This window comes from Poecilia formosa, unplaced genomic scaffold (genome assembly GCF_000485575.1).
Source record: "Poecilia formosa unplaced genomic scaffold, Poecilia_formosa-5.1.2 Scaffold4, whole genome shotgun sequence".
Classification (NCBI taxonomy): Eukaryota; Metazoa; Chordata; class Actinopteri; order Cyprinodontiformes; family Poeciliidae; genus Poecilia; species Poecilia formosa.
The window spans coordinates 2,836,742-2,852,833 of record NW_006799943.1 but is presented as its reverse complement, the minus strand read 5'-3'; the positions used below and the strand labels follow the sequence as shown (position 1 = coordinate 2,852,833).

The 16,092-nt window shown below is 40.3% G+C and overlaps 1 protein-coding gene across 2 annotated transcripts in view; it reads left to right on the top strand.

Moving 5' to 3' along the window:
• Positions 1 to 1,298: 1,298 nt before the first annotated feature.
• The window catches only part of mms19 (MMS19 homolog, cytosolic iron-sulfur assembly component), an 18,470-nt gene continuing 3,676 nt past the window's right edge, over positions 1,299 to 16,092 (top strand). Inside the window, exons 1-29 of one of the 2 annotated variants that reach the window (XM_007560034.2) lie at positions 1,299 to 1,402; positions 2,137 to 2,185; positions 2,636 to 2,736; positions 2,840 to 2,925; positions 3,049 to 3,123; positions 4,060 to 4,129; positions 4,901 to 5,029; positions 5,119 to 5,180; positions 6,512 to 6,598; positions 6,666 to 6,740; positions 6,826 to 6,903; positions 7,507 to 7,645; positions 8,491 to 8,645; positions 8,731 to 8,809; positions 9,851 to 9,976; positions 10,066 to 10,147; positions 10,229 to 10,326; positions 10,978 to 11,121; positions 11,210 to 11,365; positions 11,445 to 11,541; positions 12,226 to 12,328; positions 13,220 to 13,303; positions 13,396 to 13,522; positions 13,600 to 13,706; positions 14,476 to 14,532; positions 14,612 to 14,798; positions 15,066 to 15,148; positions 15,227 to 15,391; positions 15,534 to 15,593. In XM_007560034.2, the coding sequence (XP_007560096.1) occupies positions 1,315 to 1,402; positions 2,137 to 2,185; positions 2,636 to 2,736; positions 2,840 to 2,925; positions 3,049 to 3,123; positions 4,060 to 4,129; positions 4,901 to 5,029; positions 5,119 to 5,180; positions 6,512 to 6,598; positions 6,666 to 6,740; positions 6,826 to 6,903; positions 7,507 to 7,645; positions 8,491 to 8,645; positions 8,731 to 8,809; positions 9,851 to 9,976; positions 10,066 to 10,147; positions 10,229 to 10,326; positions 10,978 to 11,121; positions 11,210 to 11,365; positions 11,445 to 11,541; positions 12,226 to 12,328; positions 13,220 to 13,303; positions 13,396 to 13,522; positions 13,600 to 13,706; positions 14,476 to 14,532; positions 14,612 to 14,798; positions 15,066 to 15,148; positions 15,227 to 15,391; positions 15,534 to 15,593 (2,949 nt within the window). In that variant the 5' untranslated portion in view covers positions 1,299 to 1,314. Of the gene's footprint in view, positions 1,403 to 2,136; positions 2,186 to 2,635; positions 2,737 to 2,839; positions 2,926 to 3,048; positions 3,124 to 4,059; positions 4,130 to 4,900; positions 5,030 to 5,118; positions 5,181 to 6,511; positions 6,599 to 6,665; positions 6,741 to 6,825; positions 6,904 to 7,506; positions 7,646 to 8,490; positions 8,646 to 8,730; positions 8,810 to 9,850; positions 9,977 to 10,065; positions 10,148 to 10,228; positions 10,327 to 10,977; positions 11,122 to 11,209; positions 11,366 to 11,444; positions 11,542 to 12,225; positions 12,329 to 13,216; positions 13,304 to 13,395; positions 13,523 to 13,599; positions 13,707 to 14,475; positions 14,533 to 14,611; positions 14,799 to 15,065; positions 15,149 to 15,226; positions 15,392 to 15,533; positions 15,594 to 16,092 lie in introns of both variants that reach the window. The other variant, XM_016675476.1, reaches the window with a different exon arrangement.

The window sequence follows — 16,092 nt, the reverse complement described above, 5'->3', positions numbered from 1 at the left end:
CTGAGCTCAGTTCATATAATGCTAAAGGCTTAGGAAAGGTTTATTATAAAACACTATAAACTTTATGTCCAGGATGAATTTAATTCAGTTTGTTTGGGGAGGAGGTCATTTGGTTTTTGAGCTTCTGACAATTATTTTTACTAGCTCAGGAAATATCAGCAAAATTATTAAATTAGCCTTAAATTTTGAATGCACTGGGTGAATTCCAGTTCTCTTTGAGCCCCAGGCCAGCAGGGGGCTCAATGAGGCAAAGACTTACTCAAATCAATTGAAAAATACTTTATCCCAAAAGGAATTTTAATGTTGGTATACCACATCATCTTTAAAGTTTCTTCAGAGTTGTCGTGGATGGGAATGCTGCTAGGAAGGATCTCCTGTAGCAGTCAGTCTTGCAGTGACCATGAAGAAGCCTCTGACTGAAGACTTTTGCTGTATAACAGTCGCATGACTGTCATGACATGCTAACATGTTAATATTCAGGGAGCACAGACAATATTCCACAGGACTGCTAATCCACTTCATTTCATCCAACAGATACAATTTCATATTTTTGACTTATTTGTCACATAGAAACAGAATCTGATATTTATTTTCTTTATTTTGTTATTCTTTAACGTGACCTGTCCAGCAGTGTAGCACTCAGTTATTGTCTGAGTGCCAAAGAGAAGCCAAATAGATTTCCTTTCACAAGTGGAGCATTACGGCTTTTGCTATAACGCTCCACTTGCATATATAATAAATTAGAACAAGTGTTCCAACGAGTTTCGTTTGTACTGAAAAGTACCTTTTAAAAACTGACAACCTCTTGGCAGGTATTAAACATAATTTTCATTAAGACCACATTACTGTAACAAAATTGGTGTGATGTAATATTCTAATTTTAAATGGCATGCTATTATTAAGTGTAAGTGGAAAACCACCTTTGTGTAAAATAATGTGTTTCACTTAGTGATCAAGTTCCTGAAATAAACTGAACTTCGAGTTTCCAATAATATTTTAATCTATAAAGTTATAAATTATGGAATTTTTTTTTTTTACTCGCAATGGCAGAAAGGGGCTTCCATACTTTTCCCACTAAGCATGTTTGGAATCCGGATAGTACGTGAATGCATCACTCCTTTCAAAAGATGTTGAACATCCTTTAAGATTTCATAAATACGTTTCTTTCTAAAAGATAAACAAGTAGCTTAAAAGGTATCTGTTTATTTGTCCTGTCATCTGTTTTATTCGATGGAATTTGATATGAAACGTGAGTTGTTCTTATTGAGCTCAACTTCTCGCGCATGCGCAATCCCCAGCGGAGTGACGGGCACGATGGCTGCAGAAAGTCCTTTGCTGCTGTCTCTGGTGGAGGAATTTGTCTCAGGACTTCAGGACAGCAAGGCAAAAGATACTGCGACAGGTAAGTGAGCCTTGTTCGTACTTTGGTTGATTTAACAGTAAACGAGTCAGCGTGAAAGAAACGCAGGCAGGCTGCAGAGCTGCCCTCTAAGGATGCGCAACACGGCAATGCTACGTTAACTAGCTAACTTAGCACCACAACATCCTGTGTGTGTGGTGATACAGCAGCCGCGTGATATAAAACAACTGCGCTTAGAAGCTGCTATATGCTATTATTGTTCAATAAAGCAGCACATCATAAGGAGTTTTATTTTGTGCTGTCACTTGACAATGAGCCGTTGGACGGTTGTGGTTTAACCGCATTTTGCCTGCCCTGCTAACCGTTGCCGCTGGTGTGTTTGTGTCCGCCTGGGGAAAAAAAAAAGCAACATTCTGTCAATGAACCCTCTGAAATTACCTTTGAACCCACCGATGCTGCTGGGTTTTCTGTAGCTGATAATAGATAACATTATGAGGAAGAGGATAAGTGGCAAGAATTAATAATAGAAATTAATTATGTTCCCACCCGCCCCCTACAATTCTGACTTTAAACAACCACATAAAAAATCACTTTAATCCGACATATTCCTCCAGAAAGTTAGTTCTCCACCTGCGCCACTCACATGGCTGCCATTGAAGCTGGTTGGCTTTTTCCAGTGTCCCAACTCCTCTTCCCTTAGTTTCTTTAACCATGCATGTTTGCTTGGAGTTTACAGCTCAGTACGGTTATTACTGAACTTGTTTTTGTATCTTCAGGTGTCAAAGATGGACAGTTTACTGTCCTGCAGCTGGTGGAGGCACTTGGGTGAGGAGCATCTTCAACAGAAACTACAATCACTCTTTTGTTTTTGTTTGTTTGTTTAGAACCATTCAACCAGTGTTTATTTCCATACATTTTAAAAACTTCTGAAGTAAAAATGTGAATATAGTTGCAACACCTGTAATAGCAACTTTTCACTTTACCTCAGTTTCAGGTAGATGTTTACATACTGCTGATCTGACCAGAACTTGAGCTACAGTGCCAAAAAAAAAACACTATTCACCCCTCCGAATGTTTTGCATTTTTATTGCTTTTAAAAATCTATCATGATCAACAAAATTTGCTTTTTTGACAAAAAAAAAAGTCAAACTAAGCCTAATTTTGTTGATCAGGAAAGATTTTTCTAACAGCAACAAAAGCGTCAAAAAACAACCATGCACTGTGTGAGTTAGAATTGCTCTGAGATGAACAGAATTTCTCCCGTTGCTGCTGCAGGCAGAGCCTGACCAGCTCCCAGCCTCACACTCGGGCCCGAGGGGTCCAGCTGCTCTCTGAGGTCCTCCAGGACAACCATGGGGTACTAACAGAGAGAGAAGGTACACGCTGTCCGCCTTCACTCCTCCGCTAACGTAGGACAATGAATGAGACTTGGTGGCCATTTTGCTATTAGCCGAAGTGACGAGTTTCCCTCCTCCACAGTCGAACTGCTCCTGGCCTTCTACGAAAACCGCCTGAAGGACCACTACGTCATCACGCCGCCGGTGTTACGAGGGCTGCTGGCGCTGGTGAGTTTCTGCTGGGCGGGTTGACAGCAGCAGCAGCGTCTCAGAAATGAAACGACAAAAGTGTGAAAGGAGTAACCGACTGCTCTGAGTCTGTGTGTGTTTTTTATTTTATTTTCTCCCCAGACTAAATCCAGGAAGCTGCCTCCTGGTTCAGCTGTGTCGATGCTGAGGTCTGTGTTTCAGGATGTTCACGTACAGGTGAGACCTGACGCAGTAACCAATTTTACGAGTAGATAAATTGTTCCAAAAGTTATTGCAATAAACGATTTAATATTGTTGTTTTGAGACCATTTCCAAGTAATGTATATTGTTTATTCAGGAAGATTTTATTTCATCTTCCTGACGCCTGACTGATAACACACAAAAATACTCATACAACACAGGAGACCATTTCAACTTCTCACATATAATATCACAAAGTTAGTAGTATACCACATTGTACCGATTTCACACATAAGCCTGGATGTTTAAAAGGTGAGATGTAATAAAAATAAGTCTTCAGTTCTCTTTCAAAAGAAAATGTTCAGGTAATTTATTCCATTATCTCAAAAGATCTTTGTAACAGGATTGACTTATTACAGTTTACAATTACTAAATGCATGTTCGCCTTTTAAAAGACCAATAAATGCTAATTTTGTAAATAACATTGGAATGAAATACATTTTGAATATCCAAAAAAATAAAAACACAAGCAAAAACAATAAATAAAACGGAAATAAAAACCACACACCATCAAAACTGTTCTAAGAATGGATTATGATTTCTCTGTAAACAAAGTTTTTCTTGCTCATTTTGTTTCATTATGCATTAAGTTGATTAATTGCTAATGGCAACAGATGTACAAATTTTGCATCCAAAGCAAATTTTTTGTATTTTCTCTGGATGAGTACAATTATTCTTCATTGCTCTTTCATTTTGAGCCACAGCAACAAACTGTAACCGCTGTATGCTGCCTGCTGTCCTCATTTGCACAAACCATCTCACTCGTGCGATATCTGACCACACTCTTTCTAGCCTAAGTGGCGTTCTTCTCGCTTTGCTCTTCGAGGCACTTCCTCTTGAATGAAATATGTTTTTGAGCTCAGATGAATCTCGTCTGACTTGTTCTACATCCTGTCTGTGTCGTCCCCTCAGTCTCTGATGCTTGCAGAGAGAGCGTGTGTCTACAACGTGCTCATCAACCTCATGGAAAGCAGGGAAGACGGTAAGAGAAAACGTTTTTAAATGAGCTGTTCGATGATCCTTGGAATCCATGATCCATTTTTTTTTATGCATGTTTGAACAATTCTTCCCTCTGCTTTTGGATGCTGCGCAGCAGGAAAGAGTTTTATTCTTATTGTTTAACTTTTCATCAGCTGGTATGACGTGTAGCTATGGTAACAAGCTATTGTTTCAGCATCTCAAAAGCTCAAATAATACCTGCTCTTACGAGTTGAAATGACAAGAGGCTGATTTGCAACAACTGATGATGATGTCATCCAGGATATGTTGCTGTGGAACATCAGCTCTGCTGTTAGCATGTCATGACAGTGACAGTATTTTTGCAGTTTTGCAAAATACACGAATTTCGAAAAATTACCTCATGCTAGCGCGAAAACTTTTAATAGAAAAATCTGTTTTTTCAAAATTTCAGTGTTTCTATCAAATAAATTTATTTTCATAATTCTATTCAGCGCAATTTTATGATCAATGGAATCGCAGCTCGTCACGCGGAAACAGTCTTCAGTCAGAGGCTTCTACAGATGTGTTGAAAGACTGACTGCTACCAGAAATCCCATCTCTGAAGATGCCCTATCTTGTTAATATGCCAATAATTTAGCAGGTGTTGAAAGAAAATGTGTAATATTAGGGAATCATTCAGAGAAATGTCGATTTTTGAGGATGGCATCGTGTAAATGTGCTTCAAGGTGGGGGTCCATTCCAAATTATGAGTTGTTGTTTTTTTTCTGTTTGTACCTCTTTCAATGTTCCGCAGAACTGAAGGGTTTGGGTGCAGATTTTGTTTTTGGTTTCGTCCAATCGATGGACGGTGAGAGGGATCCCCGCAACCTTTTATTGGCCTTCCAGATTGCCAGAAACATCGTTCTGCGGGGATACAGCATGGGTAAGAGCAGACAGAGACCAGACATGTCTCCGTTGTTTCTCTCTGAGCCGTCATGTGACCGTTATGGCTCCCATTATTTTCCGTCTCAGGCAAATTCACCGAGGAGCTGTTCGAAGTGACGTCCTGCTACTTCCCCATAGATTTCTCCCCGGTGAGTTCCTGTTTATGCAGCCAGTTAGAACCTGTGGCCTGTTAGAGAACAGGAGTGTGACAGACTGACACATTAACACAGCTGCAGCACATTAGCAGAGATAGAACTGTTCATAGTGGCCAATTTGATATGAAATAAAGACTGGGAGAGGTTTGTAATGCGTCACTGTGTTTGACACTTATTTTTTATTAAATGTTTAGATGCCATTTTTTTGTCAGAATAGGTTTATAGATTTTATTTATTCCTAATTCTAAATTAGCTGCCTATTAGCCCTTGAGTGTTTTATTAAGATATCAACAGATGGAGGAATTACACATCACAGTGCCATTCCAGTCATTTGTTTACAATGACTGGGAATTATAGCATATATTATTTTTTTTTGTCTGAATCAGTCACTAAATAAAGCGACTTTTCAGACAAAAAATGATCAGCATTGGCCAAAACAGGAATCAGTGGCTCAGACTTTTTAAAAATCAGGCTCTTCCAGAAAACCACAATCGGTGCACCCCTAATCCAGAGACTGTGTGATTGTTGAAGGTTGTCAGTCGTTTGTTGATTTCCACGTTCATGTTCTTTTTTTGTATTTAGTGTTGTAGCTTTCGTCTTCTGTCAATGTGGGAGATGGGAGTTGACAGCAAAATTGTCTCAAAAATCAATAATTAAATTGGTCATATGCTGAGTTAAAACAAACTTGATCATTTGCATGATTGTTTTTCTCATCTCTCTTTTTGTCCTACCAAAAACTGGATTAGTGAAGAAACTTGAGCTGAAGTTTCAAGTTTCTTCATGAAACTTTGCAGGTTAATTTGTCTCAGCTGGTGTCTTTTTTGATGGACAGTTTAGTTTATATGTATTTCTGCATCCATTTAGCTTTTAGTTTTGATTGTTTTGTTTATTTATTTTTGATATTTACACTATCTTCCAGTTCCGGTATTTAAATTAGTTAGAATTAAAATTTATTTATCTTTGTGAATGCATTCTTGGATTATTATGCCATAATAATCCAAGAATGGATTATTATGGCATAATAATAATATGCCATTATATTTTTAAATGTTTGAAAATATACATTTTCAAGCATTTATATTGCTTGAAAATGGTCTTAAAAGAACAATATTATCGTTTGTCACAATAACTGCTGAGACAATTTATCATCCAGCAACATTAGTTATCGTAGCAGGCTGAGTTGGCACATATAAACACTACGACACAATCGAACATAGTTTGGTTGGAGTGCAGTAGTAGTTTCTGTCATTTCTAGAATGTGGCCTTATCAGTTAGCTTCTGTAGTCTCATCATGTCTCTTCCCCCCTGCCCCTCACCATGTCCAGCCACCCAACGACCCCCACGGCATCACCAAAGAGGAACTGATCCAGGCGCTGAGGGCCGTCCTCACCGGGACCCCCAAGTTTGCAGAGGTACAACGCCGTTACCCCACGCACACTGAAATCTATTGCGGAGCCTGAACTGGTTTCTGACTTCCAGTTCCTGTTGCCGCTCATCATCGAGAAGCTGGACTCAGACGTCCAGAGCGCCAAGCTGGACTCGCTGCAGACCCTGGTGAGAAACGCTTCAGAGTCGCGTCCCAGTCAGACGGGGTTTAACGGGACAGTTTAACCGGCGTGTTGTTCCCGCTGCGTTTCAGGCTGCCAGCGTGGGACAGTATGAGCACAGAGACCTGGCTGAGTTCCTGGAGGGACTGTGGAGCTCGCTGCGCAGAGAGGTTCGCTGCAAACACACCCTTTTCTTTTCAACTCTTTCTTCTTCACTGCAAAAACACTAAATCTTACCAAGTATTTTTATTCTGGTTTCTGGACCATATGTGTTATACTTGAAATAAGACAAAACTAACTTTCAAGTAGCTTTTCAGCAAGATATAAGAGCAAGTTTTAAGTCAATAATTCCTTAAAACTGATTAAAAAGTTTTAGTTCCACTGGCAGATTATTTCATTGATAGCAGGACAATTTTCCCATGTTAAAAAAGCAAAAATCTGCCAGTGGAACTAACACTTTTTTTTATCGATTTTAAGGAATTCTTGACATAAAACAAGCTCCATTAACTTTCTGAAAAGTTACTTGAAAGTTAGTTTGTTTTATTTCAAGTATGATAAGATATTTGCGCTAGAAACCAAACCAAAAGTATTTGGTAAGATTTTGTATTTTTTGCTGTGTTAAGTTGTGTTTCACTTCAGCTTTAGGATGTAATCCATTTTTTAGGCTGAGTTTTAACTTCATGTTTTCCATCAGCTCAACCTAATGCATGTGTGTGCTTTTTTTTGTTAGTTTGTTTTTTTTTAAACCATAATATCTGGTTGCCTTGCTGCAGGTGTTTCAGACATCCAGTGAGAAAATCGAGGCAGCAGGCCTCGCTGCCGTCACCGCACTCACTTCCTGTCTGTCTCGCTCTGTTCTCAACTCTGACTTTGAAGACTCCCTAAGCTCCTTCCTGGATCTGGTGCTCAGAGGTGAGCTACATATTCACAATGAAGATGTAAAGGGTTAAAATAAAAAGCATTACTGGCAGAAAGCATAAATAAAAGGTCGTTAGGGAAGCCGGTGAGTTATAGATATGAACAAAAGGAAGGCTTTTTTAAGATGTGCAACATTGCAAACATTGCTATTTATTCTTATTTTACTGAGATTTTAGAATTTGAAGTAAGGCTGGATGATATGGATGAAAAACGCTTCATGATATAAGCGCTTAATATCAGTTTATCTATAATTATTGATTCATTTTTTGTTTTAAATATCTGAAATACTGCCAAACTGGTAGCATTAGAAACTGCTGCTGTGCAAGTTACTCAGCAGGTTGTTGCTAGGTAACTAAAGAGAGGTTGAGTGGCTAAAGTCTTTCCTCTGTCTACATCCCAGAATGCTGTGCGGTTCTGGATCAGAGTTCAGTGAAATCACTGAAAATGATTTATCAATATTGATCACGTGTCTCATTGTAATAAATATTGTTATTGATTTATTGCTCAGCCATAAGAAAAACCAAAGCAAATTGTTCATTTTTGTGTGGGGGGGAGGAAAAAAACGCCCCATTTCCAGGATTCCCACAGCGAAACACGGTGGTGGCAGCATTATGCTTTGGGGAAGCTGGTTGGATTTGATGTAAGGAAGGATGGACCTAAACAAAGAGCAAAACTGATAGAAAATCAATTGGTGAATTATGTTCAAGGTTATGGTGGTAATATGACAAAATGTTGACAGTTTTAAGGGGTGTGAATACTTCTGTGAGGCGTCTTGTCTGTTTTTGATTTGAAAAAAGGTTTTTTTATTTTTTTATTTATTTATTTATTTTATTTTTCAGACTGCAAGCACCATCTGTTTGAGCCCGACTTGAAGCTGGTGTGGCCCAGCACTAAGCTACTCCAGGCCGCTTGCAGCGCCTCCTTCAGGGCGGCCCACAGCATTACAAGTGCTGTCGTGCCCCCTCTAGTGGAGCAGTATAACAGCAGAACGCAGGTTAGTTTTTTTCTTTTTCTATAAAAGTGAAATGAAGGTTTTGTTGTCATGGTGACATCGTGTTAATCCAGGTGTTTCTCTGCAGTGTTCCCACAGGCGGACGCTGCTGGAGGTGGCACAACGTTTCATCCAGTCAACTGCTTCATCTCAGTCTGTAGATCATGGTGAGGAAAGAGTTTCCCTTACTGCTGTAGTTCAACTTTTTTGGTAACTTTGGAGAAGATTTGTCCAAAAATACTTAAAATGTTTTGGAGGCTTGGTGACCCCAAGAAAACCCCATGTTCAATAGGAAGGGGTCCTATTTTATTCAAAATGTCACAAGTTTCAAAAAGTTTTTCAGCTCGTTAAGTCAAAGTAGAGTTTGGCTAACATGATAGTAGAACAGAAAGCAGCGTTTTCCTGCCATGCTTTCACAATCTCACTTTAATTTCTGCTTTCACTGCAGAACACAAGCTTAGTTGAGTAGTTTTTTTTTCTTTCTTTTAGACATTTTTTGTTTTACAGGCCACCCATTTCTAATCTCTGACGTCTAAAACGATAAGAGGCGCTGATACAGATTTAATCAGATTCTGAGTTCCCTTTAAGAACTGCAATAAAAGAAGACATAGGAACACAAGGGCTAATATTTATTTGCTGCCTTTCTGTCATCGGTGGTCATTAATAATTTACATTAGGAGCAGAGGAGATGTCACACTGTGCGAGAGATGAGTCTCTAACTGCATTTTCATTACAAATGTGCGCAAAACTAAGTCGATATTCTGCTAATGTTGAAAAAACACTATTTTGCAATTGTGGCGTTTCTCTTAAATAAATACAGTTTATGCAATAAATGCATGATTAAATTTGTTCATGCGATAAGTCGGTAAAAAATATGATCCTACGACCACTTCCTGCCGTCTTCTTTGTGGTTTGTGGCAGCGGCAACATCCGGTTGTTGACATTGTGACGCGATAAAAAGTGTTTTGATTGCAGTTTTGTGAAATAAACCAATATTAATACGGCCAAAAAAAAAAAAACCCAACCCAACCCCCAAAACTTTTTTTACCCAAAAATGAGAGTTTTTCAAACTTGCCGTGTTTCCATGTTGCAAATTTATGTTTGTTATCTCAATTTTCTTTTTTCATTCTCTGGCTATTGAAAACTACAGCTACGCAGATGCTGTAAATCTGCTTCCTCTGGTGACCGTCTGCTCTCTGTCTCTCCAGATGAGAGCTTGTTTTCTGCATATAAAGACTCCCTGTGCAGCTTGGTGTTCTCAGCTCTATCTGAAAGTAACTCCAGTCTGCAGATCACCGCCGCCTCAGTGCTCACCTCTCTGGCCCAACAACCAGGTGAGCAGCACACCAAACCCCACTCTGCCCCCGTTGATCCGGTCAGGTCAGGAACGTCTAGAGGCGCTGAAACGCTCGTCTCCCCCCAGGTCTGCTGCAGGACTCTGACATTGAGCTCGCCGTGGACCACCTGACCAGGCTGCTGCTGACGGATGAGGATGAGAGAGTCAGGTCGGCTCCTGTTGCTCTGCTTCTCACTTTCGTGAATCCTGAGTCCAGTTTCTAATGGTTCTGTTTCCTCTGTGCGGTCAGTGTGGCTGTGGTGGAGTGCGCCGGAGCTTTGGCCGAGCAGCACCCTGCTGCCTTCGTCACCAAACTGATCCCAACGCTGAAGAAGGAGATGTTTTCTGGTGAGCAGATGGAAGGAGGACTGAAACGATTAATTGATTACTGAAATAATTGTCAACTAATTTAGAAATTAACTGGATTAGACAGACTAAAAAAATACATTTGGTGAAAGAACAACACACTTTGGGCAGTAATTAAGCCAAAACAGTATAAAAAATATATACATTTCACATAAAGTCTCCCATTAGGCACCTTTTGTTATCCAATTATTAATCAGTTAATTCAAATAATAGCCAACAGATCATCTTTACACAGCATTGACATAAAACCAAGCAGCCAGGGATGAGGTCTTCACGTTTTTTAGCTGCAGATGCATCCATTGCTACAAATGATCAATCATTTACTAATGTATTGCTACCTTGTTAAATTTTAGGCAATAAAATATTTATGTTCTTATTAAGAAAGGAATTTAAATGTTTTATTTGTATTTTTTAAATGTTTTTCTAAGACCGCATTTAAAAAGCCTCAAGTGCTTGAATAAAAAAATCTGCAGAATGTTCAGACTTTTATTTATTTGATTGTCAATTTAATGACTATACTTTATTAATTTTAGAGGGAAAATAATAATCATTTGCAGCCCCAGATGGAAATATTCTGTTTGAAATCTGATAGTTTTGCGTTTAGAACAAATTTCTTTTTCCTTTTAAATTTAGACCAAAGAGAGTCGTCCGAGCTGCGTTCCCATCATGCAGTGCGTCAGCGATGCCTGTCCGCGCTAGCCGCGGTGTCCGTCCGGGCCAGCGTCGTCATGGAGAGCGCGCCCGTCCTCCTGGACGTCCTCTGCTCGGCGCACACAGGTGATCCTCCTTCCACCGACTCTTTTCTGGAGCTGGGAAGCGATTTAAACGCTGACAACGTCGTTTCTTTTCTTTTTTTTTTATCCAGATCCCGATCGTTTCTCCGTGGACGAGGTGGTGCGCGCCTGCCTGAGCCTGCAGAGGATAGCGGAGCGGGTCCAGGATGGCGAGGACACGAGCCGATGCTTTCATGACATCATCGTCCCTCGGCTGTTGTCTCTGGCGCTCCAAGCTGCACTGCAAAGTGAGGGGCGGAGTTTCATCGACGCTCAGAAAACTCGGAGGCGTCGTGATGAAACAGAAATAATTAGTGTGTTTTACAGGCGACGGGTCATCGGATCGTCATAGTCCGCTGGTGGAGGAGGAGGTCCTTTCTGCCATGGTTCCTGTTATCAGCACCGCCTGCTCCCGCCTGCAAACGTTAGCATAAATACAATAAATTATCAAAAAAAATCTTCATTTAGAAAAATCTGAAACCTGTGACTTAAAAGGGCAGTTTTATGTAAAATTCACTTTTTTGAGCTTTATATCATCTGATAATGTTACTCTCTAATCAAAACATACCTGGAGTGTTGCTTTGATTTTTTCATGAATCTGTGAGAAATCCTTTCCATGGCAACCATTCAGCTGTGCAAGATGCCTGGGTGGACCTAGCCCCGCCTCCTGCAGTTACTAAGCTTCTGAGCTTTTCCTACTGAAGCATCCATTCAGCTCCTTCAGACTAGCCAGCAGCAATTAGCAAACATCTGGTGGTAAAAATGTGGTCAGTAGAAGAACCATGTTGTGATGACTTCTTGAAGGCAGAGTTTCAGAAAGAGCAGGAGCTTCTTAAAGATACAGAGGCCCAATTTTATGGCATTAAATTACAAATTCAAATTTCTTTTAAGTCATATAAATATATACAGTATTTTTATAACAACTGAAGTTAAAGCAGTTACTTGATAGTGTTACAAAATGCCACTATGTGCCTAGAAAATGCAAAATGCTGCCTCTTTAAATTTATTTTACTGCTGATTGTTGCTTTCCCTCATCAGTTTGATGCCTCTGTTCTGATGTCGGTGGGTTTTCATGTGGTTTCCTGTCGGGGTGTTTCCGTGTCACCAGGTTTGCAGAACAGACGGCCTCCAGGGCTGTGTCGCTCTTCCTGGACGGTGACGTCTCGTTTCTGCCCGACAACTCCTTCCCACCGCGCGTCCAGCTGCTCCAGGTAAAAGTGTTTCAGACAAATAAAACTGTTTCCCAAAGCACGATGCTGCCACTCACTGAGTTCACAGCAGCCAGTTGGTGAACTTTGTTTATACCTCCGAGTAGATTTGGTTACAGCGAAGTGTGTCAGCATTCTTGCCAAACAGGAAACTTGACATAGACACACAATAAATAGAAAAGCAACATGACTTAAAGTGAAACTTTTAATCAGTATTGAAACTATGCGAATTTGAATTGTGGAAACTTGTGGGAACAGTTTTACATTTCAAATGTCTAGACGGGAGCCTGTATGGATGGGATGATCGAGGGGCTGCACTAACTAGTCAACTATTTCGCCATACAGCTATTTAAAATGACTTTTTTAAAATATCTTCAATGAATGAAACATTATTTTCCATTAAAAAAACAAAACACTCCACTCAGCATGCAGCATTTGAAGAAAACAATCAAGCTAGTTGCACTTTTTAAAAAATCAATATGGACCAAAACACGCCATTCCCACAGCATGACTCTGCCACCACCTTGTTTAATCATAAGGATGGTATGTTCAGTTTAAATCAGAATGTAGGCATTCTAAATTAGGTGACTAAATTTACTAATTAAGTCATTTAGTAAGTGTAATCAGCTGTATTTTGTGTTATCTGAGTAAAAACAGCATAATTTATAACACATTTTTGTTCAATTAATTTTATGTTTCTTTAGACTGTTGCGCTGCGTTGCATTGGTTCTTAGCATTAAATTCCTTTAAAATATGTTTAGATTTCTTATGTATAGATTTTCTTAAGCCATAAGAATACTTTATCATCTCTCTACCTGACTGGAAACATTGGAGTTTTTTATTTTTACTCTTTGCATTATGTTTGAAGTGTGTATTATTATTTTCCCCTTGCAGCAGCAGCAGGAGGAGGATTCATCCTGGCGTCAGACCCAGTTGGTGTGTCTGCTCATGGCCTGTGTGTGTTCGTTACCTCACAGTGTGAGTCTCAACCCAAACTTTGTTTCTGAATTTTACTAAAAAAAAAAAAAAACAACCCTTGTGAAGCTGAAAGTGCTGCGTGTGCCCTGCAGGTGGCGCTACCCCAGGAGGAGCGGCTGCTGTTGGAGCTGGAGGAGCTGAGCTGCAGCTGCAGACACCCACTCTCCTACACATCGGCTGCCAAGTGCTTCGCCGGCCTGGTCAACAAGAAACCTCAGGGTGCGTCTGAGCATCAGGTTTTTGTCTGAAACAATTAGCCTGTGATGATGTTGTTGATGATGATGTTCTGTCTGCAGGGCCTTCTCTTGACAGTTTAATTCAGGGCGTGATAAAGCGAGTGAGCGGTGAGCTGGACCGACCCTCCTCCCCTCTGCGCACTCAGGCCTTCACACTTCTGATCTGGGTGAGAATCGCTCAGCTGCAACCTTTCATTTTGAATTTCTATCTCAGACTATTCACACTTTCCTTAAAAAGCCTTAAACTCAAACATCTAAAATTAAGACCTTTGAACATCTTAAATTTATTAAAGAAAATGTAAGTCGGCCTTAAATATGTCAGTCACAGGACGTAAATTGCATTATGGCTATGTAGGTTTTCTCTTGCTGGACTTTTGCATCAGGCAAAAGTTTGAGTAGCACACAGACATCATCCCTGCATTAAGGCTGCTCTTAACAAGGTGTTAATGCTTGTTGGCTAGCTGGCTAGTGTTTTGCATTTATTGAATTCAGATTTATTCATGTCTCAAATGGGCAACTAATGTTACAGCAGGTATAAAAACTAAACGACAAAGTATCAGAAGTTAAAAAATAAAAAAGAATAAAACATCCCAAAAAGACATCAAATCTAAATCAAAAAGTTCAAATTGAACAGCAGTTGAGTGAACGACGTCCACAAAAAAGGGAGCTAACTAAGTAGCTTTTTGCTACGTTTTTTTGCTAGCCATCTTTGCAAAAAAAGATGGTTAGCTAGCTCTTTGCGTCTACTATTTAAATAAATAAATTTATCAGCAATTGTCTGGACGACATTCGCAAAAAAGATGCAAAAAAAGCTAGCTAGTTTTTTGCAGTTGACTGGACAGGATTCGTCTTCACCTTTGGCCTTGATCTGGTGAAGCCTTTCAGAAACCCTGCATAAAGATCACACTGCTGTTTTTCTACTGAAATCATGTTCAGGTTGCCAAGGCTCTGCTGCTGCGATACCACCCTTTATTCTCGGCGCTAACCGACAAGGTGAGACCACTGTGAGATGTGAGCTGTGAGTTAAAAACTAAAGTTCTAAGTTCTGAGGAACCTGACCCGCTCTGTGCAGCTCTTCTCTCTGCTCGACGACGCTCTCCTCGGCCCAATGGCTGCTGACAGCTTCTCGCTACTGATGAGCGACTCAGCCGACGTCCTGAACCGCGGTTGCCACGCCGACGTCCGCATCATGTATCGGCAGCGCTTCTTCAGTGAGAATTCTGCCAAGTTGGTGGAGGGCTTCAACGCTGCACCACAAGGTTAAAGACACTTAAACACATTGACACTCATCAGCAGCACTGATCTCACCTAAGTTGCTCTTGTTGGTTGCAACACACAACTTGAAAACAAGACCGAGATACTAAGATGGCACTATGAGGCTGGAAAACATAGTAGTGCCCCTTTAAATTATGAACATTGTGTGTAATCTTGCTTGTGTATGTAAACTTGTGACCGTATGTTGTTGTTGTTTTAACTGGAATGTGTTTTTTTTTGGTTTCCTCTCTGGTCTTTTTGCTGCCTAACAGAAAAGAAGGCCAACTACCTGAAGGCTCTGTCCAACATCGTCAACAAGCTGCCGAAGCAGGTCCAGGTGTCTGAGCTGCCAGCTGTAAGGGCCACACGTTTCCTCTCTGGAAAACAGACCAGTTATCTGGCGTACCGATCGGTGTGACGTGTTTTTGTCCAGCTCCTGTCTCTGCTGCTGGAGGCCTTGACGTGTCCCGACGAGGGCGTCCAGCTGTCCACTCTGTCCTGCCTGCAGCCCGTCCTCATAAACCCCCCGCAGGTCCTGATCCAGCAGCTGGAGGCGCTGGTCAGCCGGCTGCTGGCCCTCATCGGCAGTCCAGCCATGGTGAGGCTCTGCTTCCTGTCCTGACAGCATCAGAAGGAGAGTGATGCTGTTTGCTTTACTAAAATATGAGGATTACATCAACAAATGACTGAAGTGTTTTCATTTGTTTATTTATTTTATGTTTTGTTTCTTTCCTTCCCAGAAAATCCGCGTGGCCTCCATACGATGTGTTCTCGCTCTCTCCTGTTTCCCGGCTCACGAGGTAACAAACGCTGTGGACCTGTTCCTGTTTAAGACCAACAGATTCATTATATTTTGACTTTATATTGTTATGTAGATTCATTTAGATCATAAAACAGGGGAGGGAAATTATGTTAGTCTTTTTGGGAAATAGTGAAGCAATCATAGATCTTAACTCTGAAAGAGAGGCCACTTTCTCTTCATTAGTTTAATTTTTTCCTTTCTGACTTCATTCATGTGTTTTTCTCGTTTTATTCCTTTTTTCTTATTTATTCCTCTCTTCTTACTCAGTTTATTCCTTTTGTTCTGACTTCATTTTTTTTTCTTTGTGACTTTATTCCTAGTCCTGTTATCAAACTCATCCATCCTTTAGTTTTTACAGTTTTTGTATTTAAATCCAGACTTCAGTAGAAATATCTGCTCTTCACAACGAACTTTTGGATTTATACTTTTAAATAAAACAAAGGGCTGATAGATGATCATCTGAGTGTGTAAAAAATGTTTTAATTCAGACACAAAAT